This window comes from Zootoca vivipara, chromosome 4 (assembly GCF_963506605.1).
Source record: "Zootoca vivipara chromosome 4, rZooViv1.1, whole genome shotgun sequence".
NCBI lineage: Eukaryota > Metazoa > Chordata > Lepidosauria > Squamata > Lacertidae > Zootoca > Zootoca vivipara.
This window is the reverse complement of record NC_083279.1, coordinates 90,037,686-90,063,696: the sequence shown is the minus strand read 5'-3', so window position 1 is coordinate 90,063,696 and position 26,011 is coordinate 90,037,686. Positions and strand designations below refer to the sequence as shown.

The 26,011-nt window shown below is 40.7% G+C and overlaps 1 protein-coding gene across 1 annotated transcript in view; it reads left to right on the top strand.

Annotated features, from left to right (window-relative positions):
• The window catches only part of TMEM135 (transmembrane protein 135), a 158,942-nt gene that overhangs the window by 17,236 nt on the left and 115,695 nt on the right, over positions 1-26,011 (top strand). The window contains exon 4 of the mRNA XM_035116527.2: positions 13,982-14,015. Within this exon, the coding sequence (XP_034972418.1) occupies positions 13,982-14,015 (34 nt within the window). The remainder of the gene's footprint in view (positions 1-13,981; positions 14,016-26,011) is intronic.

The window sequence follows — 26,011 nt, the reverse complement described above, 5'->3', positions numbered from 1 at the left end:
AAAATCAGGACAGCTTTCTGCATCTCTGCCAAGGACAATTTGAACTTCTTTTTATTGCACGTCTAAAACTAAGGAAAAAGAAATGTTGCTTGGAAAAATATACACATTGTTAAGAATAAGCCAGAGCTTGGCAGTAGATTTTCACACTGTCTCCCAAGAAGCATTAAAAGAACTGTACCCGTTAACACCCTTTCCCTACCCCTCCAAATGATCCCTCCTTAAGGTGGCTTAATGTAACATTCCTTCCAGTAGCACCTTAGAGACCAACTAAGTTTGTCATTGGTGTGAGCTTTTGTGTGCATGTAAGGTGCTACTGGAAGGAACTTTTTTTATTTTGTTTCGACTATGGCAGACCAACACAGCTACCTGTAACTAGAACTTAATGTAACATGATAGCCACTTGGGAGACTGCAAGAAATTTCTTCCAGGGTGGCAACTCCATAACCCATTTTGTCTCTTATTAGGTCTTATGGGGTAACCTCCCTGCTTTGTTTGCCCTGGTACCCTTCTTGTGTTTGGGTCAGTGTTTGTTACTTGCGAAGAAATGTAGTATTTCCCCCACCGCGAACGGTGGTCAGGGTAATACGGAAATACAGTAGTGGATAATTTCTGGGCAAGCAACTTGTGGAGTTTGATGCAAATGTTCACTTTGCTGCTGCTTTTGTGTGGTGTTAAGATATTTTCAGAGTTTCATATTACTAAACTCCAGGGCACTGGTCTCTGTTTAACCATGATTTTAGGGCATTGAAAGATTTTTCTCACTTTTGCTTGCAAGGAAATAAGGTGCTTGTTAATTAATCCAGAATTGTGTTGAAGTCCATTTCCAGACATCTGGTTCAGAAGCAGATTAGGTTCAAGGTGATTCCATCACTCCTATAGCATAGAATCCCCCCACTTTTGGTCTTCTTTAACCAAATCTGTGGATTTTCTTTTCTTTTTTTCTAAAAAAGGCTCAATAAAGCTCCCACCCTTACAGCTTTTCAGTATGGAGTTTTGAGCTCTTGTGCAGTGCAAGTTCTTATCTCTCCTGCTCAGGCACAGAAGTCTGGTTGTCTAGCAGGGGAACATTCAGGCTTGTACTTGGGTGAGCTAACTTGCTGTTATTCATTAACACAGAGACCTTTACAGCTGTCAACTAGTCAGAGTAGGGGCTGCTATTAGAAAAAAAACTGATCAGAATGAGTGAAGAAGTGAGGGTGGATAGAAGAGGGGAAGACAAGGTGATGCTGAAGTTGATTGCTAGTTCCCAATTAGTTATTTGCTGAAATTTGAAAGGCAGCTCACTTGGGAATGTTGAAAAAAGAACTGAAATGTATATGCCCTTGAACCCAGAAGTAAACTTCGGAATACCCGATCATATATCTTCATGACTGTGGGATAGTTGCTTTCTAATTGCACAATACTTTTCCTCCAGTGTCTTTAGAGGCCTGTATAAATTACGCAGATTTATTTGGCAAATAAATGGCTATGCAAATTATGGGAGGAGCAAGGAATTATGCAGAGCACTGAAGATTTTTGCTGCTCCCCACTCACTGAATATTTTATACAACCACTCTTCTGGCTACTGAGATAAAACAAACAACCTTCACCCCCCCCCCCAATTTTGTTAGGAATGGATATTCTCTGCTCATTTCAAATTTGGTGCAATTTCTGTACTTTTGAGGAATGGTGGCTTTCCAGAAGCTATAGGTTGTATCCAGCTAAATTAAAGCAGATCCGCTGGAATGAATGGATTTATGTTAGTAACCCGTTTCAGTGGGTCTAATTTGTGCAGGACAGTAATTGTTTTACTTTAAAATTCTTAAATACGTTTCTGGCCTTTTAAACATATCTAGCAGCTGGTAACAAATAATCACTTAATCTCTTCCCAGTGGGCACTCTATTTTAAGTTCCCTGCAGGCATTTGCTTACAGAGCATCCATATCAGACTGAGTTCAGGAATGAAATGCTTATAAATTAGACCTCCATTGTAAGTGTTGATGTGTTTAGGTTCTGGGCCAGACTATTGTATGCAATATTCAATTGTATCTTTAGGAAAATGTAGGGAACATGAAGGCAAGCTAGCAAATGGCTAAAAGCCTTCTATTTTCCCTTCAGTTAGTTGACACTGAATGATTGTCAACATAATCAAAGCTGTGCATAAAGCACAGTAATCTGGCAGTGGGTTTGTGCTATCAAATTGATTACCTTGAAATCAGGCAAAATGTTTTATTCTTTTCTGTTAAGAAAAAAGAAAGCTGTTGCCTGTCTCTTCATATGCAACCTGCAGTGTAATCACACTGAGAGCCAGTGTGGTGTAGTGGTTAAGAGTGGTACTTGTAATCTGGGGAACCGGGTTCGCTTCCCCGCTCCTCCACATGCAGCTGCTGGGTGACCTTGGCTAGTCACACTTCTCTGAAGTCTCTCAGCCCCACTCACCTCACAGAGTGTTTGTTGTGGGGGAGGAAGGGAAAGGAGATTGTTAGCCGCTTTGAGACTCCTTCGGGTAGTGATAAAGCGGGATATCAAATCCAAACTCTTCTTCTTCTAAGCATGTTTGCTCACCAATGGGAAGCCATGTCTCGGTTTTCAAATGTTTTGGAAGCCAAATGGGCTTCCAGAATGGATTAAGTTCAAGAACCGAGGTGCCACTGTACTTAATTTTCTCTCCATATGTGTTTGTTCTATATATGGTAGATTAAGAGGAAGTGGTGAAATTCCTGTTTGCCAATTTCACCTCTCCATTTCCCAGAGAGCCTGCTTTGGAGATGACTGAGTTGGGCCACAAAGGAGGGAGTGCTTTTCTCTTCCTTTTTCTATCTGAGAAGAAGGGTAAAGGCACATCTTCTCTCTGTCTTGGCATTCTAGCATTACGTTCTAGCGCAATTAAAAGTTTGGAAAAATGTTTGGTGCTTCTCTGTGTGTCCCCCCCCCCCTCATTTGATAAAAAGCTGCATTTGAATCATATTAACAAGTCAAGCAGCACCTAGATACAAGATAGGGCAGCTAAATGTATGTGTTCATTTTAACTCTGCTACCTAGACCCTGTCATTTTTAGCCTAGCAATGGAAATGGAGTTGCATGTTGAATAACAGTAAAGTGCTAATTTTCACACAGTTTGAGAAAAGGCAATTAGATCTCTCCAGAAGTTAATTGTGCATTCTTTTGCCTAATGAGCCTAGCGGCTCTAGCCCTTTACTCTTTACCTTGGTTAATTACACCACTGTGAACTGGAGAAAAGAAACCTAATTATAACTAATCAAAATAAAGATCTAGAGTGGTTTTGAAGGGACCTCTGTGTGTGTTTTCCTTTTCCCTTCTTCAAGTGCCCTGTCCTCTAGGCAGAATTAGTGTTTACTTAGTTGCTGTTAACATTATAGTGGCGCCTGTCTCCTTGCTGTAGAGCAGGCTCTGTCATTGGTGCCATTATAAAGCCCTGAGTTGAGGTTCTGTAATTTGGCAATAAAAATGTACCATAGGCTACTTCTAACACCTTTTAACTTCCTTTTGGGAATGGGGGGATGGGTGGGAAGGGAGGATAATGCCCTTAACATTTGCTGGATATTTAGAAAGATCGTTCCAGAGTTTGAGGTGGGACCCTCGCAGTAAAGAAATTTAAATGTGTTCATTTTAATACTAGACTGGCATTATGCTTATAATGAGTTTGCCCTTTTCTGTTTAGAATCTAAACTGTGCAGAGTTCTGGTTAAGTCTGTATTGATCACAAGCATAAATATATTAAACATGGTTACTCTGGAATGTTACTAATTGCCTGTGCAAAATTGGCAGGCATATGTATGGATCTTTTTGTCATTTTTAATTTTGTTTTAAAGTTGGCTCTCCAGGTGCATGAATAAACACTTTCTTAACAGAGATTGATTGTTTGGCATACTGTTATTACTGATTATAGTATGTTGCCTATTAAATATGCCACAGTATATGTGCTATAAGCTAAACATGAGAAAATTGCTGTGGCTTTTGTGGATTTGACAACTTAGAACACAAATTGTACATGGGCTGAATGTTATTGCAATTTAATGTTTGTGGCAGCTTGGAATGGTTAAACTTTACCAGCTAATTCCATAAAATACTTTCTGTTCCCTGGAGCTTTCCCCTGCTTCAGAATGGCCTTATTTTAACTTCACAAGGCAGCAGTCTGGTTAAAATACATTTTGAAATTCATATTTGGCATAATAAAGGTATTGCCCTGGGGAAAAAAGCTCACAGAATAGTGTGCAAGGTTTTTGAGTTTTTTGGACCTCTTCGTCTGACAGTAAACAAAGCAAGGAGTTGGGAAGGGAAAAAACCTGGCTGATGGTAAGGCAGTGGATTTTTGGGGCTGATTTTTTGGCAGCCCCCCAAAATATGGTTTTGGATAAAATAAGTTAACTCTCTGCTGTGTATTGTGACTTACACTTTCCTAAAAAGATGCAAGAGCAGCCTTTCAAGCTTTCTGCCTGCTTGATATGAGCTTTTTTGTGTACGAAATGAGTTTTGCAACCAGTCTTGAAATTCTTTGGCAAGCAGCAACTGTGGTGTGCATTAAGCAAGGTGTACAAATCAGTCAAACCTCTTCATTTTAATAGAAATGTAAGTCTGAAACCAATAAACCACCAGGGCTTCTGAGAATATGATTTCTGAAAGGCCAATATGTCCTCCTGTCTTGTTTTGATAGAAGACAGGTTATTTCCCCTCCTTTCTCCGACTGAAGCATAATACCGTGTGTGTGTGTGTGTGTGTGTGTGTGTGTGTGTTTTGCCATCTCCCCCAAGCATAACTTTAATAGAAGGGCAGGGGTTTTGAAGACAGAGGTAGGACTCAAAATGGCAAAATTAACAGCAGCCATAAGATGCCAGACAAATCAGAAACTAAGGCTAGAATGGCAATGTTTTGAAGAATACATGAGTAAACACTGTTCTAAGGAGAACATGTTCTAAGGAGAACATTTATAGATTAAGTTTGTAAAGTAGACTTAGGTAAAATTAATATATTTAGAACATTAAAGATGAGAAGCTGCTGCTTCTCAGTGTACTGGGTGGCTGGCTGCAAGTTGCGCTACTGCTCCGCCTCAGAGAGAAAGCCGCTCGTCGTCACTCACTGGGCTCTCCCGTGCGCAGCGGAGAGGTCTGGGCCAGCTTGGGGGGGCAGCTGCCCCCCTGCCCCGTGGTGGGTACGCCTATGTATGGGGTAATACAAGGAAATACAGTTCTGATCTCAAGATAGTTAAAAATTTGGCACAACAGCAGTGTTAGAAACTGGGATAGAAAAGCTAGGAGCCGAATGGCTTCGGGGACCTGGGTTGTGGGTGCCAAAACAGACTGTCTAGTCGCCACTGTGTGGATTGGCAACACTTTTTTTCTATTATTTTGATAAGCATGTCACGTAAGTGACACATTGTTAATATCACATTTTTAGCGGAAATTGTTATTGGTACCGTACTTCAGTTTTTGAAACACTATTCTTTATTGTTAAACTCCTTAACATATTGTCTATCCTTAACATATATTTCGGGGCTTCAAAGCACATACATTTCAGTAAACCTTGAGTATCAGCCAGGTGTAAAAAATTGCACCCAGGCTTTTTGAGGTGCTCGCAAATGGAGAATCTTTAGGTGCAAAATGCGCCTGGCACTCTGCTAATTTCAAACCCTGAACACTGGAGAAATGCTTCAAATTATATCATGTGTTACATCTTTAGGGGAGAGGGAACAATTCATAGGCAAACATTCTTCAGTTTGCCATTATATTTTGTACTATCAAATAACTTAATTTGTTTCGCAACAATAAAAATAAAATATGATCTTATGATTAGTGATTTATTTTCTTTTTATTTTGCTAATGTATTTTTTTTGTTTTGATGCAGATCATTGCCATGTTTTTTCCTTAATGTTGGCTGTATAGAATTTTTTTTGCAAAGTACTTATTTTAAAACATGTCTGAATCATGTAATATTTAAAATCTTTAGCGGTGTAAAAAGAATAAATAATTAAAACTAGTGAAACAGTATTCTCAAAACAGATGAAAATAGGAGAAATCTGTAAGAATATCGTATTTAATAATAATAAGAATATCGTATTTAATAATAAAGAGAAATCTTGGCCAATGTGCGAAATTTCAGAAGCATGAAGGAATTATGGTCACAGAATAGGTATTTTGTGTTAGATATTTATCCTCCTTCATAAATACTAGCGGCAGAAGATATGTCCCATAATATGTAAATCCGGATGAGCTATTCAGATACACAACTCATTTCGCAGTGGAAAATTATAGGCTTCTTTTAGGGGGGAAATAGCCAAGCTTTTAATGGCTTAGCCTTAGGGAATATCCTGAGTAGTTAGTCTTCAGTATCTTGGGGATTGTAGCTGTCATTGAAGTTATGCTGTCATATAGCTGTGGAGGTGGGAAAATGACATTGTGATCCTGGCAAAAAGTGAACCAAATACCAAACTGGAAAAGTACAGTAGAGTCAAAAGCTCTTCCTTTGAATGGGCTGCAGAGCCAATGCTAAGTCTTTGAAATTGTGCTTGCTTCCCCTCCTTTTTCTTTCTAGGGGCAAAAATGATGGATGCCTGCACTTCAGTGAAAATTAAGCTTTGGGAGCTTACCATGAATTTTGCTTGCCTTTGAAACTCTCCCACTCAGTTTGCACAAAAGTGCAGAAAGGCTTTGACCACCGAAGCAGTTTCCAAAAATGTCCTGGGAATTTTTAGATGAATGCTCCTGTACTAGATATGTAGGAGTTTTATTGTCTCATCTTCCAAGTATTTGAACTCTTCGGTGTTGTTGTAAAAGTGGAGGGGGAAGATTAGTTGTTTCCTCATATTTATTAGGTTGGTTCATGCCTATTTGGTTTCTAACCTTCCTCAAATATCCCTTTATCTCCTTTGTTAGATTCTTATACTCATTTGTTCAAATATAAATGCATCCGTTGGAAGGGATCTCTTCCGCTCAAGGTCCAGAGTGCTCTGTAAAAATCATGTTAATTTTAAATTTGTTTTGAATGATATTTCAGTGTTGCATAGTTTATGATCAAATTAAAATCCAGTTAAATTCCTTGCTTAAAAAACAACTGTGAACATCACCAGAGTGCAGCATTAGCAAGTATTTTGATTTTTTGTTATTGTTAGCTACCCTGGAAATATTTGTTACTGATGTAGTAAGAACATAAGAACAGCCCAGGAAAGGTTTTTGAGGAGTGGTTTCAGCACTGCCACCTTCAAACAGGCAGAGAACACTCCCTCTCGCAAGGAGGAATTTATCACCCCCCTGGCCCAGCCAGCTATCCCAATCCTGCTAGTTTTTATCAGCCAAGAGGGGCAAGGGTCAGGTTGCCCTGACCGATCCAAGAACCTTGTCCACATCCTTGAGCCTTACTAGCTAAAACTCATCCAGCATAACAGGACTAGTGCTCTGGACACCTCTTGAGAGTCATCTGCTGTAACAGTGAAGGTCCTGGTGCAGGGGTCAGCAAACATTTTCAGCAGGGGGCCGGTCCACTGTCCCTCAGACCTTGTGGGGGGCCGGACTATATTTTGAAGGGAAAAAATGATGCAAGAGCACCACGAGCCCTGGTGGCTGCTTACCTGTGTCTTGCGAGCGGCAGGGCTCCAGAGAGGGGCTGCTTAAAATGGCAGCCGCTTGAGCGCTGCCACTGCTGGCACCAACAAAGCCAAGCCCTCTTCCTTCTCTAGGCAGAGTGGGAGAAGCCAGGAGGAGGGAGGGAGGAGGCGCTGCCACTGTTGCCGTGTGAGGGAGAGGGAAAGAACATGTGTGCGATCCACGTGGCAATTCCCGGACCATCCGCGGGCCGGATCCAGAAGGCAGTTGGGCCTGATCCAGCCCGCGGGCCGTAGTTTGCCTACCCATGTCCTGGTGGATGCAAGCAATTTTATCCTCAAGTGTGTTGGCTGCATTGTGTAGGTGTGTGATGCAGACGCTCCCCATGCTCCTCCCGGGACTGGAAAGGGGTTAGTTTAACCTCTGGTTTGCTAGTAAAACTGAATTACTGTGTCACAAAATGATGTATGTTTAAAAAGTGTCTCACCAACATAAAAAGCCTGGAAAGTTCTGCTCTAGAGTATAGCAGGGAGCCAAACAGGCTCCACAAAGCAGGAGAATGCACTCAGGGGCCATCATGCCATTGACCCAAGCCATTCGGATGTTCTAGAGGTCAGCCAGGGCTTTGACAGGCGTGCCAGTCATATTAGCGGGAAAGCATCCCAGAGCCATCGGAAAACCCATTGGATCCATCAGCCTCTGAGGGCAGACCATAATAGTACCCCGGCCTCTGCAGAGGGGAAAAGGTGCCGAAAGACTAAATCTCAACAGGAAGTGATCTGGCCATGACAAGGGACTGATGCCAGTATCCACACCTTCAGATCACCCTCTTTCTGCTCAGTTTTGAAAACAAGGTCCAAAGTGGAAGTAGTACCCAGCCATCATGGCTGGTAGCCATTAATAGCCTTATTCTCCATGAAAGTTTCCAACCCCTGGTTAGGATACACATCTACCCAACGTTTAAGTGTCAAACTTCCAGAGTTCAAAAAATTACATGGCTTTTCTAATTGCTGTTATGGGTTTCTTTCCATCCTATGGGTTCTCTTGGCATCTGTCTACAGTCATACCTCGGTTTAAGTACGCCTCGGTTTGAGTATTTTCAGTTTAAGTACTCCGCGGACCTGTCTGGAACGGATTAATCCACTTTCCATTGCTTTCAATGGGAAAGTTCGCTTCAGGTTAAGTACGCTTCAGGTTAAGTACAGACTTCCGGAACCAATTGTGTTTGTAAATCGAGGTACCACTGTATCTTGAGAGATTTTGGAGGAAAAGAAACCCATGTCAATGTGGAAAAGGCTTCTACAGGCTATTGGGAGGCATGTCAAGAGTTGTCTTCCCTATGGCAAGCTGCATTGTACATTGGGTCTCCTTTTGTTTGTCCCATGTCACATATCCTTAGGCGTGCATGGGAGCAAGTGAAGTGTGCCCCATGAATGGTGCTCCTTTTGTTTGTCCCATGTCACATATCCTTAGGCGTGCATGGGAGCAAGTGAAGTGTGCCCCATGAATGGTGCTCCTTTTGTTTGTCCCATGTCACATATCCTTAGGCGTGCATGGGAGCAAGTGAAGTGTGCCCCATGAATGGTGCTACGTAGTCTGGTAAATAGTAGTAAACTCTCAAGCAGGTGAGCTAACTTTGTCAATTGTCATGCTCTACGCCAGTAAACTAGTTATCTTTTTAAATTAGTTTGACACAATCAGCTTTTGGTGAACACGAACCACCTACTTGTTATTTCCTTCCATATTTTTGAATTCTTGCCTCCATAAATATTTGTTCTGCAGTTTTTCTTGAGGTCAAATCAACAGAGGGCTTAGTTCTTCTGTTTTTTCCTTTTTTATAAACATAGGTACAGTATCAACTACTTTCCAGTTAGAAGGCATCCAAGTTTTATTTTGAAAAATGTATGAGATTGTTATTTCACACATTACTTCAATTAATGTTTTTGGCTGGAGTTCATCTCCATTCCAGATCTGCATTCATAAAGTGTTTTAAATTTCAAATTAAGCTTTGTGACCACCTTTTCTCGTGAATTAACATGCATCCTTAAGACATGGCACTATTCACTAGCATTTTCTTTTTTTTGCATAAGAGCGAGTCAGTGTATTCATTAGGATTTTGTGCCATATATAGTTCCTTTAATCTTGTGGTGCATAGCCTTGCCCCTTTGCATATTAGCAAAGAAAGATGGATAGGCACCCATGCCACTGTTTGAAATGCCGCCTTGAGAAATGCATATGAGTCAAATGTTATAGCAGCACATAATGATCAATCTTTCTTCATTAGGGCTTGAAGAGAGGATGTTCCTGGAAGATTGCGGTCTTGGTTAGTTTAATTAGTCGTCGATCTTTTGATGTTACAGGTCACTTGCTTTAATTTTAAGGTAGCTATAAGCTGCACTTATAATACATTTTCATAGAATCTCATAGAGTTGGAAGGCGCTTCATGGGCCTATTAGGGCTGGCAGAGTCATGAATGACAGCATGCAGCAGAACTAAATAATCACACCTCTGCTAGGTAACAAACCAATTAACATTTAAATAGAGAATCACATAACAGCAAGCTGACAAAATAAACAAACAAATTGCCCATCTATAAAATAAGATTGACAGTTTAGTAAACTTTCCCCCAACGAAGTTTTGGTCACTGTAAAATCATTGTATCTGAATCCAGATAATCAAATAGACATTAGTAGAAAATGCTAATACCTATCTGTGGCGATCAGCCTAAACGTTAAGCCAGGTTACTAAGGGTTAAATAAAACAGAACTGTTAGAACCCAAGGGGGTGGGCTCTGGCAGAGTATAAAAACCCCACCCCTGGAGTCAGAGAGTCAGTTGGTGGTCAGTTAGTTGAGGTAGTTGGTTGGAGTTAGTCGGTTGGTTATTAGTAGCGAGAGAGCTGATTTTAAATATTGAGGTGAAGCATAGATGGTGTGGGTTATTAATCAGACAGGATAGAGAGTTTGTGTGCTTATTTACGAATACAGTTAGTTGTCTTTAGCAGTAATAGGCCGGTAATAGTTATAAATTAGACATTCTAAGACTAATACTGAAACCATTACGCTTATGTATGAACAATAAAGCAACATATTTTTACTTTCACACTATCCTGGTCTGAAGTGCTTATTAAGTGACAGCAGATATTTATTTTGTCGTTGGCGCAGTCATCAATAGACCATAAAACGTCCGGGGGTGCTGTGCAGGTCAGGGTGACCGCGACACTATCCATTCTTAAGGAAATCAGCCCTGAGTGCTCACTGGAAGGACAAATCCTGAAGCTGAGGCTCCAGTACTTTGGCCACCTCATGAGAAGAGAAGACTCCTTGGAAAAGACCCCGATGCTGGGAAAGATTGAGGGCACAAGGAGAAGGGGAAGACAGAGGACGAGATGGTTGGACAGTGTTCTCGAAGCTACCAACATGAGTTTGACCAAACTGCGGGAGGCAGTGGAAGACAGGAATGCCTGGCGTGCTCTGGTCCATCGGGTCACGAAGAGTCGGACACGACTAAACGACTAAACAACAAAGAAAATGATAATAGCACTAGTGGATACATTAAAGTACAAGCAGTGCGTGTGTCCAGTTGACATGTGACTGCCAACGCGCAGGTCCATTTGGACCCGAAAGAGGGCAGAACAGGGTGGGCTAAATGCATGTGGGGACCTGGATGGGAACCCCCATGCAAAATGGTTGCTACATGCATGCAACATTTTCGTTTATAAATATGTCTTTTTCTAGTACATGTAGTGCAAAATTGACTGATAATATGCTTAAGCTACAGCACAAGTATTTTTTCTGCCTCCCTCCCCCAACTCCAGATTACTTAAAACAATTTTGGAATGTTTTGTAGAATAGATCTTGTGCTTATTCTTTAGCATTGGCCATTTTGATCAGGCTTTCTGTGTGTGCGTGTTCAAGTGAATATTGGTCTTAGACAGCTCTCCTGCTGTATTCTTTTTTGAGTCTACTTTACTCAAAGGCATTTTGGAGGTCTGAAATGGTGACTGTACAGGACACTATAAACCATGTGTCATGATAGGTATTTGCTTTCATAACAACTTATGTTTGGGTTCTTTTTATATTGAAAAGTCACTGCTTAAGTCTGTGTTTTGCATTCTCTGTATTATTATGAAAGCTTAGCTGTTCTTGTTGGTTTTAAGTGAACTTTTGCACTGGTATTTCACTGTCAGACTTCTGCTGAAAGTAGGAAATAGGTGGGTGTGAGTGATTAAGCATAACCTAAACATCAACTGTAATGCTTTGTTATTTCAGACTTCCCTTCCATCCCCATCTTAGTTCTAGATCTGGAATTGTAGGATTTTCAGTGTTTGGTAATAGGTGTTACGCAGCTGTTTGGAAGGAAAATTGGTGATTTCTTGATTTGATTATGGGTTTGGATTATGTGTATTGGATTTAGCTGTACAGGTTAAGTGGTATGTTTTACTTTTTATATAAAAAGGTCTGTATTTGCGGATCAGATTCTACCTGCTGAAGAAAAACAGCTATGAATAGTTTTATGCTTTCACATTTATGGTCAGAAAATAATGCTGATGTTAACTCACGTCTCCAGTTTAAGCCAAATAAATACAGGAATTTGTCCCTGTAGAATGCAAAATGATTAGTGAAATATTGCCAAACGTATTTTATTTTAATTGAAAGATCTTAAAACAAGATACAGTCAAAACCTACCAAGGTACAGTATGGTGTTGCTTGGCTCAGCATGACATTTGGGCGAAGCAGCACGGGGGTGGGGGGAAGGTAAGCATTGCTTCTGTTGATGGCAGCAGATGGTCCCATGGTCAGGGAAGGGAAGGGTTGCAGTGGCATCCTGTCCTCTTCCTGGCTCACCCAGGCATTCACCTCTATTCCAGGTGGAGCGACAGCAGCATTTTCACTTGCCCTTTTGAGCAATTCCAGATGATTCATTGGGAGGGCAGTTTCTACTTGCTTCAGGCAAGGAGCTGAACATTAAACCAGGCATAGGCAAACTCGGTTCTCCAGATGTTTTGGGACTACAATTCCCATCATCCCTGGCCACTGGTCCTGTTAGCTAGGGATGATGGAAGTTGTCCTAAAACATCTGGAGGGCTGAGTTTGCGTATTCCTGCATTAAACCATATACCTGGTATAACTCTACTAGGGAGCACTGAGTATAAATTCATGTGCATGCTACATGTGCACATATGCTGAGAGTATTACTAGATAGAGCTATTGTGAAATAAAGTTACAACATCTGTAACTGGATCATGGAAAGTTGAATAGAGCTGAAGCAGCAGTTCTCATAGCATCAACAAGAGATCAGATCTAGTTTATTGAAGATCAAAGCTTGAGTTGGAATCTGGGGGTCTTTGTATGTAGTGTCTGAGACCTATGACCAGTGTGGACTGGGGAGAGCTGGGTTCAAATCCTCACACAGGTTCAATCACTATCTTGCACCTTAAACTACTTCACTGATAAGCGGGGAAATTGTGCATCTTACACACCTCTGAACTTAGAAGTTCCAGCTACTGTCAGCCTCAGTTAGCATGACCAATGGGTTTTAGTCCATAACATCCTGATGGCACCATGTTGCCTTAGAGCAGGCATGGCCAAACTTGGCCCTCCAGATGTTGTTGGCCTACAACTCCCATCATCCCTAGCTGACAGGACCAGTGGCCAGGGATTATGGGAATTGTAGTCCCAAAACATCTGGAGGGCTGAGTTTGGCCATGCCTGCCTTAGAGGAAGGATAAAGATACAAATGCAGTAGATGGACAGTTCAAACACAGCCTCTGAACTCTGTAGTGAACAAGGAGCTATTACCGTAGAAATGCAAATGTAATGACAAATCACCTCTTTCAAACTAACAACCAGTGTGGGATAAACACCAAAGCAAAACACTAGTGTGAATGAGTTCTAAAGCAGAGCTGGTGTTTTCAGCCCTCTGGCTGCTGAGTGTGTAGGAACTTAGGAAGTTGTCCTATACCGGCTTTGGTTCACAAGTCATTGTAAGCCACCCCACTTTTTCCTTCCCAGGTTTTAGATCAGGGCAAGATGGCAGCTAAAGCAAGGCTTGGCTTAGCCTGCCATCTGAACCTGGGATCCTGGTGAGGAGCTCTCATCCTTAACCACAATCTTTAACCAAAGGCGAAACATTGGCCACAGATAATGGTCAAGGATCATGCTGCACTGAGCTAAAAAGGACGGGAGGAGCAAAGTGGGTGTGGGGTCCCCCTTGGGAGGACCAATCTTCTCATTGGAAGCCAGCACATTTGTGCTAAGCCAATGAGTTGGACCATTGGTTCATCATTCTCACCATTATCTATGCTGACTGGCTCTCCGGGGTTTCAGGCAGGGGTAGAATTTTTCCGTAGACTTAAAGTGAACTTCTGGGCTTCTGTGTGTGCAATAAATCAGCAGTTAAGCTCAGTATGGCTTAATAATTCTATGTTTTGGTTTCTGTCTCTAGGAGAGGGCTGCTTACAATTTACATGGCGAATTTGGTAAGTAATACTCTTAACATTTCATCTACGTATTAAAATGGAATCATTTTGGAAGCTGTTATTAAGACGAGTTTCCCTTAAATGTGATACATAATTTACTGGCTCAGTCAGTACCTAGATTTCACCAACTAATTCAGAGATCCTGAAGGTTCTTAGCTAGATGGTGAAGTGGAAAATATGTTCTATTTACTTCTAATATTGTAGGCAAATGGGTAAACTATTTTTCTTCCAGATAAATTCTCTTGCGTATTGTACTTGCATATGTAAATATTAAATTTTATGTCAAGTGGGTACTTATTCTGAACAGTGTGTTTAATGTGACTTTTTTACTTTCCATCATCAAATTTCTGTATTGAAATTTTTTGAAAATAAATACAATCACAATTCAAAGTGTGTCATTCTTCAGTGTTCTTTTGATGCTACCTTCTTGATATGCTTCTCTGGAGTCTCTCAGATTCATCAAGGAAATTATACCATGCTTGCTCCAGTAATACAATAACACAGCTGCCTATTAATAAAGCAAAGCAAAGTTGTGCTGTGAAGGTCTATAGAGAGGAATAATTTGATCATATTTCCAGGCCACAACCAGATTGTTTCTTAACCAAATGATGGGGAGTTTAGAAATACATACTTGGTAAGCTGTGATTCCTGTGTTTATGGACCTATGGTGGCAATAACTACCATATTTTTAATTCTAATTAAAATTATTTATTTTAATTCCATGGTAGTAGAGAGAATTATTTCCTTGAGGTGTATGGATAACTAATTCTAGTATTAGGATAGGTACTATATATATATGAGCAAGAATAGAATTATCAAAGTAGACTATTATTTTACAGATTTTTAAAAATAAAAAACACCTTTAGCATCAGAGCACTGGGAATACAAATTTCATAAGGCAGTTGTGAATAAGAAATAATTTATTTAGCTGTCTTCTGCATGCTTGTGTCATTTAACATTCTTCTAGATGTGTGTAGGCTATTCATGGTCAAATTAAGATCACAAGGGGGGAGTCTTCAGTGAACTGCCTTAAGGTAAAAGATTACCAAAAAGGACTTTTATAGATCTCCAACTATCTCTAACTATGACAGGTTCAATTGGGAAGATTGCTTAGGATTTCACAAGTGGTATATATTATTTTTCATCTGTTATTGTTCCATATACTTGGTTGATATCTGCATTGCAAATAATATGATGTAAGGTTGGCTTTTTTAAAATATCAGAACTTTGATTCTTAATTTTTAAGTTCTGCTCTCTATTGTCATAAGAAGAAATATGTCCGAAGGAATTATATTGCTAATGTGGACTTCCTGTTGAGCCCTGGTATTGTCAAGTGAACATAGACACCAGGATTCCAGATACTGAACTAAAATTGAGGTTGTCACCACTGAACTGACATGGGTGATCTTGTAGTCTTGCGTACATTGCGGTTCTGAAAATTTGAATTTAACAGTACCCAAACACAGACAGATGAATGCAGATGTTGTACAGCACCATAGGCTTTATTTGTGACATGCAAGTTGAATAACATAATAATTGATCTCTCTGGAAGTTAGTGTAAAAAATAAAAAAGAATTCACATAAAGTAATATGAGACCTTATGTAGCTGAGAATGTGGGCTACAGAATCTGAACCAGTTGCAATCAATGAATCAACATTTCTGTAATACCAAGGAACCGAGAATGATAGTAGCTGGTCCTGGAGGCTCAACAAACATGCACAAGTCTTTCCAGATCTATTTTGGATTGCACATGTTGAAGGCAAGACATTTCTAAGATGGTAAAAGGGGTGTATTGGTAACATGTGTATATATAAAACGATCCCTCTAAAGATATATTGGGATCAAAGCGAACCCCAGGATTCCAGCTGGAGGGAGAAAGTGAAACGTGATCACTACAGTTATTTCTGGATAATAAGGTAGGAGAGGACTGTAAATAAGATCCCTCTTAGATTCCTTGAAAGTAAAAGGCACAGTAGATGACAAGTTGGCAAAATGTTCTCCATTTGAATAAAGTGCTTTGGAGCTAGAAGAATCGCATAAAGCTGTGTAAAATTCTAGGCACTTAAACAGAAGGAAAAACGAGTGGCAGGAGTGGGAGTAATTCAGAAAGCTTCACATGGTGATTGCAGTACTGAGTAGAATAATTAAGTTGCAAAGAAAGCAATAAAAATTATAAAATAATGTGTGTCCTTGGAGAACTTGCAACTAAAGGGAATGGAACAATTAAAAATGGGTAGTTATGAAACCCAGTATTACCTTTTTGGTTCTTATTTCTCTAATGCTGTCGTTTGAAACTTCCAGCTTTCCCCCCAAGCTTCAAACCATTACTTACCAAAGTTTTCTTTCCACTTAGAGGAATGAAGTAAAAATAAAATGATAAAAGATTCTAAAGAGATTGTTTTCTGAGTAGCAATCATAGGGGGGAACTAAGGTTACTGAAACAGTAGCAGTGGTGGCTTTCCTTACTCTCACCCCCCCCTTTCCTTTTCCTAAGATATTGGCCCAGTTCAGGCATACCTCTGTGCCATAGTTTGGTACTATATCTGCATGGGCCTTGGCCTCAAGTGCATCCCCTCTCCTCTGTTGAGCACTGGAAGAAAAACTGGAAAACCAATGCTCATAATGCTAAATTGTGGGTTACCGTTATGTCCAAACAAGGCCAATGGGTTATTTAATTTTTGAAGAAGTCTGCTATATAAATTACCGTAGATAGAATTAGCCATAGCAGTCCCCCACAACTTCAATCCCTGATGTTTTTGGATTACAACTTCGTCCCCAATGATGATTCCTGGCTAATAGTCATGGATGAGGGAAGTTAGAAGGCTGTACTATACAAGGTGAGGCATAAGTAGGGAAGAAGGGGTTTGTGAGCCCAAGGATTATTGATGCTCATGCACAAAAGACTAAACCATGGCTTGCTGCTAGGTCTGAATACACCTGATGTAAAGAGTGCCCAAAATGTTTTAGTACAGGGGTCCCCAACCTACGGCCCCCGGGCCGGATGCGGCCCAATCGGCCTTCCAATCCGGCCCGCGACGACCCCCGCCGCCCGCTGCCGCCGCCCGCTCTCACGGCGCGCGGCGCAGCGACGATCTAAAAAATCGGCAAAAAAATCGCCGAAAATCCTTTGTGCGCATGCGTATGGGCCTCTCCCGACCCGGAAGAGGTCATTTCTGGTGCACTTCCGGGTCGGGGGAGGCCCATACGCATGCGCACAAGCGATTTTCGGCGATTTCCCCCCCGCCCGTGTGCGTGTGCGCATGCGCACAGGCGCGCACTCCCCCGCCCTCCGGCCCGCTGCGCGCGCACTCCCCTGCCCTCCGGCCCACCGCGCGGTAAGTCTGGGGACCCCTGTTTTAGTATCATTGTGTGGAAATGCAACTCATTTTGCAAGAAATAAAGCAGAAAAGCCACCTTTGAAGGTGACTTGGAAACCACAACTAATCCAGAATGCGGCAGCTAGACTGGTGACTGGGAGTCGCTGCCGGGAACATATAACACTGGTCCTAAAGAATCTTCACTGGTTCCCAGTATGTTTCCTAGTATAATTCAAAGTGTTGGTGCTGACCTTTAAAGCCCCAAAAAGCCTCAGCCCAGTATACCTGAAGGAGCATCTCCACCCCCATCATTCAGCCCGGACACTGAGGTCCTCCTCCAAGGGCCTTCTGCTGGCTCCCTCACTGCGAGAAGCAAAGTTAACAGGGAACCAGGCAGAGGGCCTTTTCGGTAGTGGCACCCTCCCTGTGGAACACCCACCCTTCAGATGTTGAGATAAAGAACTACACAACTTTTAGAAGACATCTGAAAGCAGCCCTGTACCAGGAGGTTTTTTAATGCTTAATGTTTTTATCATGTTTTTAGGTATGCTGGGGAAACCCAGCCAGATGGGCTGGCTATAAATATAATAAATGTATTATTATTATTACATGCTACATATGTAGAAGAAAGCAAAAAGTGGAGCATGGTTAAACCCTTGTGCTATAATACTAATAAACTGATGCATTGTGTCCCTTTGAGCTGTATGAAGACCATAAAATGTTGCAGACGAGTATCCTCCCTCACCACTTGTGAGTAATTGCTGTTGGAGAACACTCATACCATTATGGGACAAAGAAAAAGAAAGATTTGTGGTAGTGAACCGGAATTACACTCATTATTGCTACTCAATTCAAATCAGCAGGGTAGAAGACTCTATATTAGAATATTTTTGGTGTTCAAAACACTTTCTCGTGTATACTCAAATTCTGCCTTCTATCGTTCTAATAGATTTTTGTTTGAAAGTCACATGCATATTTTCCATGGCTTTTTAGAAAATGGTATAGAAATAGGTAACATGCTGTTTGAGGATTGGTTGAACTTAGGTAATGAATCCTGCTTTGGCTGGTGGAATTATCTGTTGACTTTTTTGAAGACAGTGTGACTACTAATGTTCTTCAGAACTTCCTTTATTTTAAAACTTAAGTACATGATTATCTGCCACCTAGGGCATCCAAAACAATTTTTTAAAATAAAAAACACACTTTAAGATCTACAGTGGTACCTCGGTTCCGGAAGTCTGTTCATAAACTGAAGCATTCATAAACTGAAGTGAACTTTCCCATTGAAAGTAATGGAAAGTGGATTAATCCATTCCAGACGGGTCCGCGGAGTACTCAACCTGAAGCATGGGTGTGATTGGTTCCGGAAGTCTGTTCATAAACTGAAGCATTCATAAACTGAAGCGAACTTTCCCATTGAAAGTAATGGAAAGTGAATTAATCCGTTCCAGATGGGTCTGCGGCGTTCGTAAACCAAAAATTCGTAAACCGAGGTGTTCATAAACCGAGGTTCCATTGTAATTGCAAAACCATAGCCACAACTACCGTACATAGAACATAAAAATTTGCTACAAGATTTCAAGAAAACAGTCAATGCAGAAATAAACTGCTGCAGAACAGCTTTCAAAGAAACCAGGTTTTTTTTTTATACCAACAGTAAGGTGTTACCGAGTATGAGTATGGAGAAGGCTCTCACCTATATCACAGTTGGCACATGTAGGGGTGTTTCGCCATTAGGTTCCAGGAAACAGCGATCTGTGTAGCTTTGAGAGCGTGGTTCTTTAAGTATGTATCAGCTCTATAATTATGTCTCAATATACCGCAATAACCACGTAGGAGTGTGCTTTGCACTGGAAGATACTAAAGATGTTCCAAGTGATACGCAGGATATTTCAGTGAAATTGTAGTCCATTTTAATGAACAGTTTCAGGAATGCTAAAACAGCCTTGGAAGTGATGTAAGCAAAGAAAAAGATAAAATGCTTTTTATCTGACTTTATTACCATTGATTTATTAATTGCCTTCTAAATCAGTGTCTCAAGGAGATTTGCATACAAGATCATTTAAAAAGGTTAAAAATACAAAAAAACAGCAACTACATTAACAAGAAGATTTAAAAACCCGAACAAATGAACACTTATGAGAAAGATCCATTTATCCAGCTGGGAAAGCCCAGCAGAACAAAAAATGTGTTCAGTCATTTCCAGAAAGTGCAGGTAAGCAGGCTCATCTAGTATCGTGGCAGGAATGCCATTACACAGAACAGGGGCAGCCACACTGAGTTACTATGTAGCAAACTTCTGAGAATTTAGGAACTTCCAGGACTTACTTAGTGTCTTAACAATAAATCAGCCCCCCCCCCTCCTGAAAGTGGTAGGTGGGCTTTGTGTAGGCTTAAAGGGATTTGCTATTGGTATGTCAGCCTTCTCTGTTTGTTCTAGAACTACACTTCATGTAAGCAACTGGTGGGAAAAACCATCTCTGCTCTCTATGACTTCAGTTTGTTTTGGTGACTTTGTAAGGAAGTTAGTCGAACTTTCAACAATACTGAGATTCTTGTTTTAAAATGAAATGCACATGTTTTAAAGCAATCACAGAACAAGCATGTTTTGCGTTAGCTTGAAAGTGCTCAGTACACTTTGCAAAAATGCATTTCTACCCTTTGAAATGGATGCCCTCATTGCTTAGCCGTGTATATATTAAGCATCTCATATTTTGTGGAATAAGCAGTTTGGGCTGTAGCAAAGACAATACTGCTATGAACTGATACCCTGAAAATAAGAAAGTTATATGAAACATAAGCAAAAGATACATGATAATTCAGATTTTTTAAGGCTTGTAATAGAAGCTAATTTGATTAACAGTGCATTATATAATCAGGTTAAAGGAAATGGAGAGTACTCATATTGACTTCTTAAAAGCTGAAATCTAAGGTCGCTGTTGCTGCCACCTCAATAAATCTTTTTGAGGCAAGTTTTAAAATTAGGAGTTATGTGAACTCTTAACATTGCTGATGTCTTCACTTTTTAAAATCATGCACTAATAATATTAGATCTTGGCAGCTGGCATACTTGTGGATTGACATGGCTAATTGTCCATGGCATGTTAGCCCCAGGAAATCTCATCTGTCACTTCAGCCCAGAAATTCTGGCAGGAACCAGATAAAGCATCTCTTTGTGGCCTTTTACAACTCTCCCAAGAAATGCTTTAGAAGCTTGATATGGGAATGCACTTCAGCATTTATATTTTTCTGCAGTGTACAAACTTTTGAGCTGTGTTGAGGAAGGACTAGAAAAATCGTGTAAGGGATTTGGCTGACATGTAAGATCGGCCCTCTCAAATAGTGACTTATTAAAGGAGTAAAGCACTTCACGTCTGCATTGTCCATCCTACTAAATTGTATGTTGAGAATGGTCCTGTAGCAGCCTTGTCTGTTACGAATGGATCAGAGCAGCTCTTACCTGGTCCCAGGACAGTGCTGAATCTAGGAGCACTTCTGTGCTATGCTCCTGACCGTGGTGGAAAACTCCATCCAGGACCAGTCACCTACACCCTGATCAAGCAAACAGTCCTGTGATCTTCGGATGAAGGGCGACATAGACATTTACTAAATAATAAAACAATAATAACTGACTTTTTTATTATTCTATTTCTATGCTGCCTTTTAATCAAATCCCACAGCTGCTTACAAACAAAAGATAAAAACAACATAATGGAACATTATGAGTACAGCATAAATTGTATGGAATACTTAACAAATAACCAGCAAAACAATCACAAATCACTAATAAAATAATTGCCATCTATGTAACACTGTTAACAAAGCAACTAAGAAATACTGTAAGCTAAACATCACAGTTACACCAAAAATCATATTATAGGATTCACAAAGGACTACAGCATTCATATCTATAAAACAATATTAACAACATTAACAAAATAGCAACAAAACAAACAAACAAACAAAGCCCTGCTCTCCCCACCGCCATGACTCACAAACTTCCATTCTATTCAATGCATCGAAATATACCTGTACATAACGTTCCTGGCAGCAACTTGCTTCTGAAGGATCTTTGCGCTGGAGGTGGTCAGTACAAAGAGACTCTCCCTGCACATCCTTTCTGCCACTATGACACTTCCATTTTCCTAACAGAAAAATGGAATACCAGATTAAGACTAGGCTGCAATTTGGAAGTTTCTGCCTGGTCTGCATTAAGCTTCAGTATTTGCCCCAGCCCAGCCCAGCCCTATCAGTATCTGTGTAGAATTTTGACTCTGAATGCAATTATTATGTAACTGCAAATGCAACTCAAATCAGATCTTTTCAATATGCATGTTCATTGTTAGCACATTGGAGTTTAATTCTGAGCAATTATAGCTGCATATTTTTTTCTGTGCTATGCTGTGGTGACAGGCTCAAGTTCAGCTATGAAGCAGAAGAAATGTGCTGATTCTGTCATCATTTGTCTTTGAGCTATGCAACCTGCTAAGGTCCTAGCCTTCTATTTAGATTAGCAGTGTGTTTGTGTACATACATCTGTTTTGTTGAATTTCCAATCTCCCATATGCTACTACAAAGGCAATATTTATCTCCCCTGATCAATAAACAAACAAACTCTCTCCAGTAGCCTGGTTGGCACAAACCAAATAAAGTCACATGCTCCAAGCAGTCAAAGATGTAAGTATTCTGTATACAGCAAAATATTGAAGTGGTCCCTTTGAGCTTGCTCTTTTTAAGAATGAGTGTTTTTTTTATATAGAGAGTGTATGAGAGTGACCTTAGTTTAACACTTTAAACCATTCTGGAGCAGAAATTTCAGCAAGTGAATGAGCTAGGAAGAAACTTGTATGTATGTATGTATGTATGTATGTATGTATGTATGTATGTATGTATGTATGTATGTATAGGCAGTAAATGAGGTATTCAAAGGGAGCCCCAAGGAGAAATTGTGATATTTAATATTGAATTAGGTGGCTAAAGAAAGGAAACTTCAGGATGAATGGATGCAGGGGGAGAGAGAACAACATTAAAAAACTGAAGCTTCCATTGAAACCACACTCACCTCACGACACCATAGCTGGTCTTTCCAAAGCTCCCATCCTATTTACCTCCAGCCCCTAAAGGAGAACCAGCTGGATAAAAGGACCTGAGGTGAAAAATACTACAGTGGTACCTTGGTTCTCAAACGGCTTAGTTGTCGAACAAATCTGCTCCCGAACGCTGCAAACCCGGAAGTGAGTGTTCTGGTTTGCAAGCGTTTTTTGGAAGCCAAATGTCCGACCCGGCTTCTGATTGAGTGCAGGAAACTCCTGCAGCCAATTGGAAGCGGCGCCTTGGTTTTTGAACGGTTCCAGGAGTCAAACAGACTCCCGGAACAGATTAAGTTTGAGAACCAAGGTGCCACTGTACTTACAACACTACAGGGTTGTTCCACAGTTATTCCCTGGACACAATCAGAGATTTGCAGGCTAAAGCAGTAATTCCCAGAATGTGTGCTGTGATGTTTTAGTAAGCTGCTAGAAATAAATGAATTAAAAATTCCTTCAGCCAATCATTTTCACCCACAGAAGAGGCTGCCTGCTGTGTCTTTGCATGATCACTGCTCTGAGCTGATTTTGTTCTAATTAGCTTCTGTGCGGTGCAGTTGATTCTTCCATATCACTTTATTACAAAATTGCTTGGCTGTTACAGGAGACTTCAGGTTGCAGGGCTGCACAAGTTACTGGTCTGTGCTTTCTTGCTTCTATATACTCTCCTATATTCATGCACATGCAATCATGGAAGTGGAACTTCAGATAGGTAATTTTCTGTTATAATATGCATTTTGCTTTGTATTTTATTACTTTACCTGTAAATCACTCTGAAAATAATTTAATTAAAGGGTGGCAAGTAAGTTCTCAGAATGATGGGATAAATAAATTATTGCAACTCTTAGATGTGTGCACCTTTTGGGTTCAAGAGGGAAACAATTTTAACTTTAATTCAGGGGAAAGTTGTCAGAGGTTTGGGAAATGGACAGCTAGGTGCTTGGTAGAAATGGCAGAGTGAAAGATTTAAATGGAACTTGAGTGTGCTGGAACCAAGGCAGATAACAAACACAGCCCCTGAGTTGGCATATGGGGGAGGTGGAATCATGTCTCTGTGATATGCTCCTTATGTCTTGATTAATGGAAGAAAGTGGAGGAAGGTACACTCTAGGAAAGCTTGTAAATGTCAATCTTGATGGAAAGCAGGTCACTTTGCAGACAGGATTGGTGTTGCTAAAAGCCAAAGGAAAAGAAAATCCCCCAAGTTGATTACTTAAGGGGCAAAAAGAAAAGAAAAGAAAACTGTTGAGAGAAAATTACTGATTTAAATAGAAAACAAATGTCAAAATATCTATACCTGGAATGATCTGTCATATAGATGGATCTTTTCGTCTTGCCCAATCTGCTTCCTGTAGCTGTTCAAACTAACTTTGTTCCCCGGAAGGGCTAAATCTTAGACATGCGAAGTATGCTGGGCAGCTAGGTAAGTTAGGGAAGAGAATTACTTGAAAAGTTAAGAGGCCAGTTCAAAACCCTGTTTGCTTATGTACAGAAGCTATCTGAGCTATTTCGAAGTTTCTGGCTGACTTGCATCTTTGCAGTGACCTTTGCATCACGTGGATTTAAGTATTTGAGAAGGTATTTGAGCACCCCGTCCCAAAATCACCTCACAGGAGAGGAGTAATGGTATTGCATGTAGGATGACTGCATAAGAGAGTCTACATTTCATAGACTGCTTAAGAGTGTCCAGTTTTTAATCCTTGCTGTAAAGCGAGTCAGCTTGTTGAGAAAATGTGTAATGCTTACATGTGCAGCAAAGGGGTTCTCTTCCCCTCCCACCAAATATTCTTGGAAAATGTAATTGAGTGAGAGACCAAATGCATTAAATGTTCCCCATAAACTTAGAATAATAGAATAGTCAAGAAGTTTTCACTTTGAGGTTGCTTCACCTTTTAAACTTTGGAAAATATTTCCCCAGTTTTGGCTCTCGTCATGAAATGACTTAAATAAGATTGGCGAACAAGTTCTTGCCATTCTGTATTACTAATGCTTGGATCCCTGTCATGGAGTCTTGTAAGTAAAAGTGTTCTGGTCAGAATTGCCAGATAAAATTATTGTCAGCTGTTGAAAACTGTTTGGCATTCAGTGTGTTTTTGGTGTCAGTGCCCCGGTGAAAGCTTTTAGTAAATTTTACTGGTGATGAACACGTAATTCCCCCCCCCCTGCTAACTTCACCACAAGAGTTTCCCAATTGCTGCATTAAAACTCTTCAGAAGCTGCGGCTGGTACTGTGCAGAAGTGCTTGCTTATAAAACAGCTTTTGGTACGGGGTGCAAAGTGCAGCTTGGCACCACAGTCTATACAGTTCTTTTCGTCCTATTCAATATTTCTGTTTCATCCTGATAACCTCTTTGACCTAAAAGCTAGCTGCAGTTCTATAAAACTGGAAACCTAAAACAGGCATGATATAACTAACAAAGCCTTACTCCGACCTATCAGATTCCAGGGCAAACATTGCACCAACATGCTACCCAGTCTACAAAGAGGCCAGGTGTTCTGAGGAAGCACACAGGAAGGGAATGTTTCATGGCAGGCTAAGGATGGGTTCCTAGAGGGAGGGAGGGAGGGAGGGAGGGACCTGGATTCCAGTACTGTATTGCCTTCATGGAATGGGAAGGGGCAGTGCCTCGGTGGCTCCTGTTCCACAAATGCAAGGTGAATAGGGGCACTAAGGCACAAGTAAGAGTCAGAGTAGTATAGTGGTCAAAGTGTTGAACTAGGATGTGGGAGATCCCATTTCAAATCCTTTCATAGCAATGAACTTGGTCAGTGAGCATCTCTCTCAGCCTACTGTATGCCATTTTACAGGTCCTTGGAAGAAACATGGGATACAAACGCAATCAATCAATCAATCAATCAATCAATCAATATTATGCTGCTCATTACTTAAATCTATAAGTACTTCATCCATTATTATTTTTTTTAAGTGGGGAATGTTAATAAAATAGTTGGGGACCATGTTACCTGAATGGCTACCTATGCCTGCCCAAGCTTTACGGTCAGCCTTGCAGGCCCTGCTTTCTGGCCTGACATTAGATGGACACTAGAGACGGGGTCTCTAGAGTGGTGGCCCCATAACTTTGGAACGCGATCTCCTGGGAAGTCTCACATCTTCTAGTTCCCCCCCCCTTGCATTACCGTTGCCCTATTGCTGTTCTCTCTCTCTCTCTCTTTCTGCTGCTTAGTTGTGCCTTTGCAGCCTATTTTAAGGGGGTTAACTGATGTTTTTAAACCATGGGTGGGAAACCAGTTGCCTCTCCAGATGTTGTTGGACTCTAGTTCCTGTCAGCCCCAACCAGCATGGTCAAAGATTGGAGATGATGGAAATAGTAGTCCAACAATATTTGAAAAGTCATAGGCTTCCCACCCTGTTATAAATCGCTGTGTTTATATTCTGTAATGATTTGTATGCCCCTCCCCTGGGGGAGCACATTGCTCTAAAAAATGGGATACTTTAAAATAATAATAAAATTATTAAATAAATAAAAGCAGGCTGGAAGTAGAACTTTTTAGGGAGTGGGGAGATTACCAGTCATTCTGGGACTGACTCCTTTCCAGCTGTCACAATTTGAAAGATTAGCTTTCCTGTCG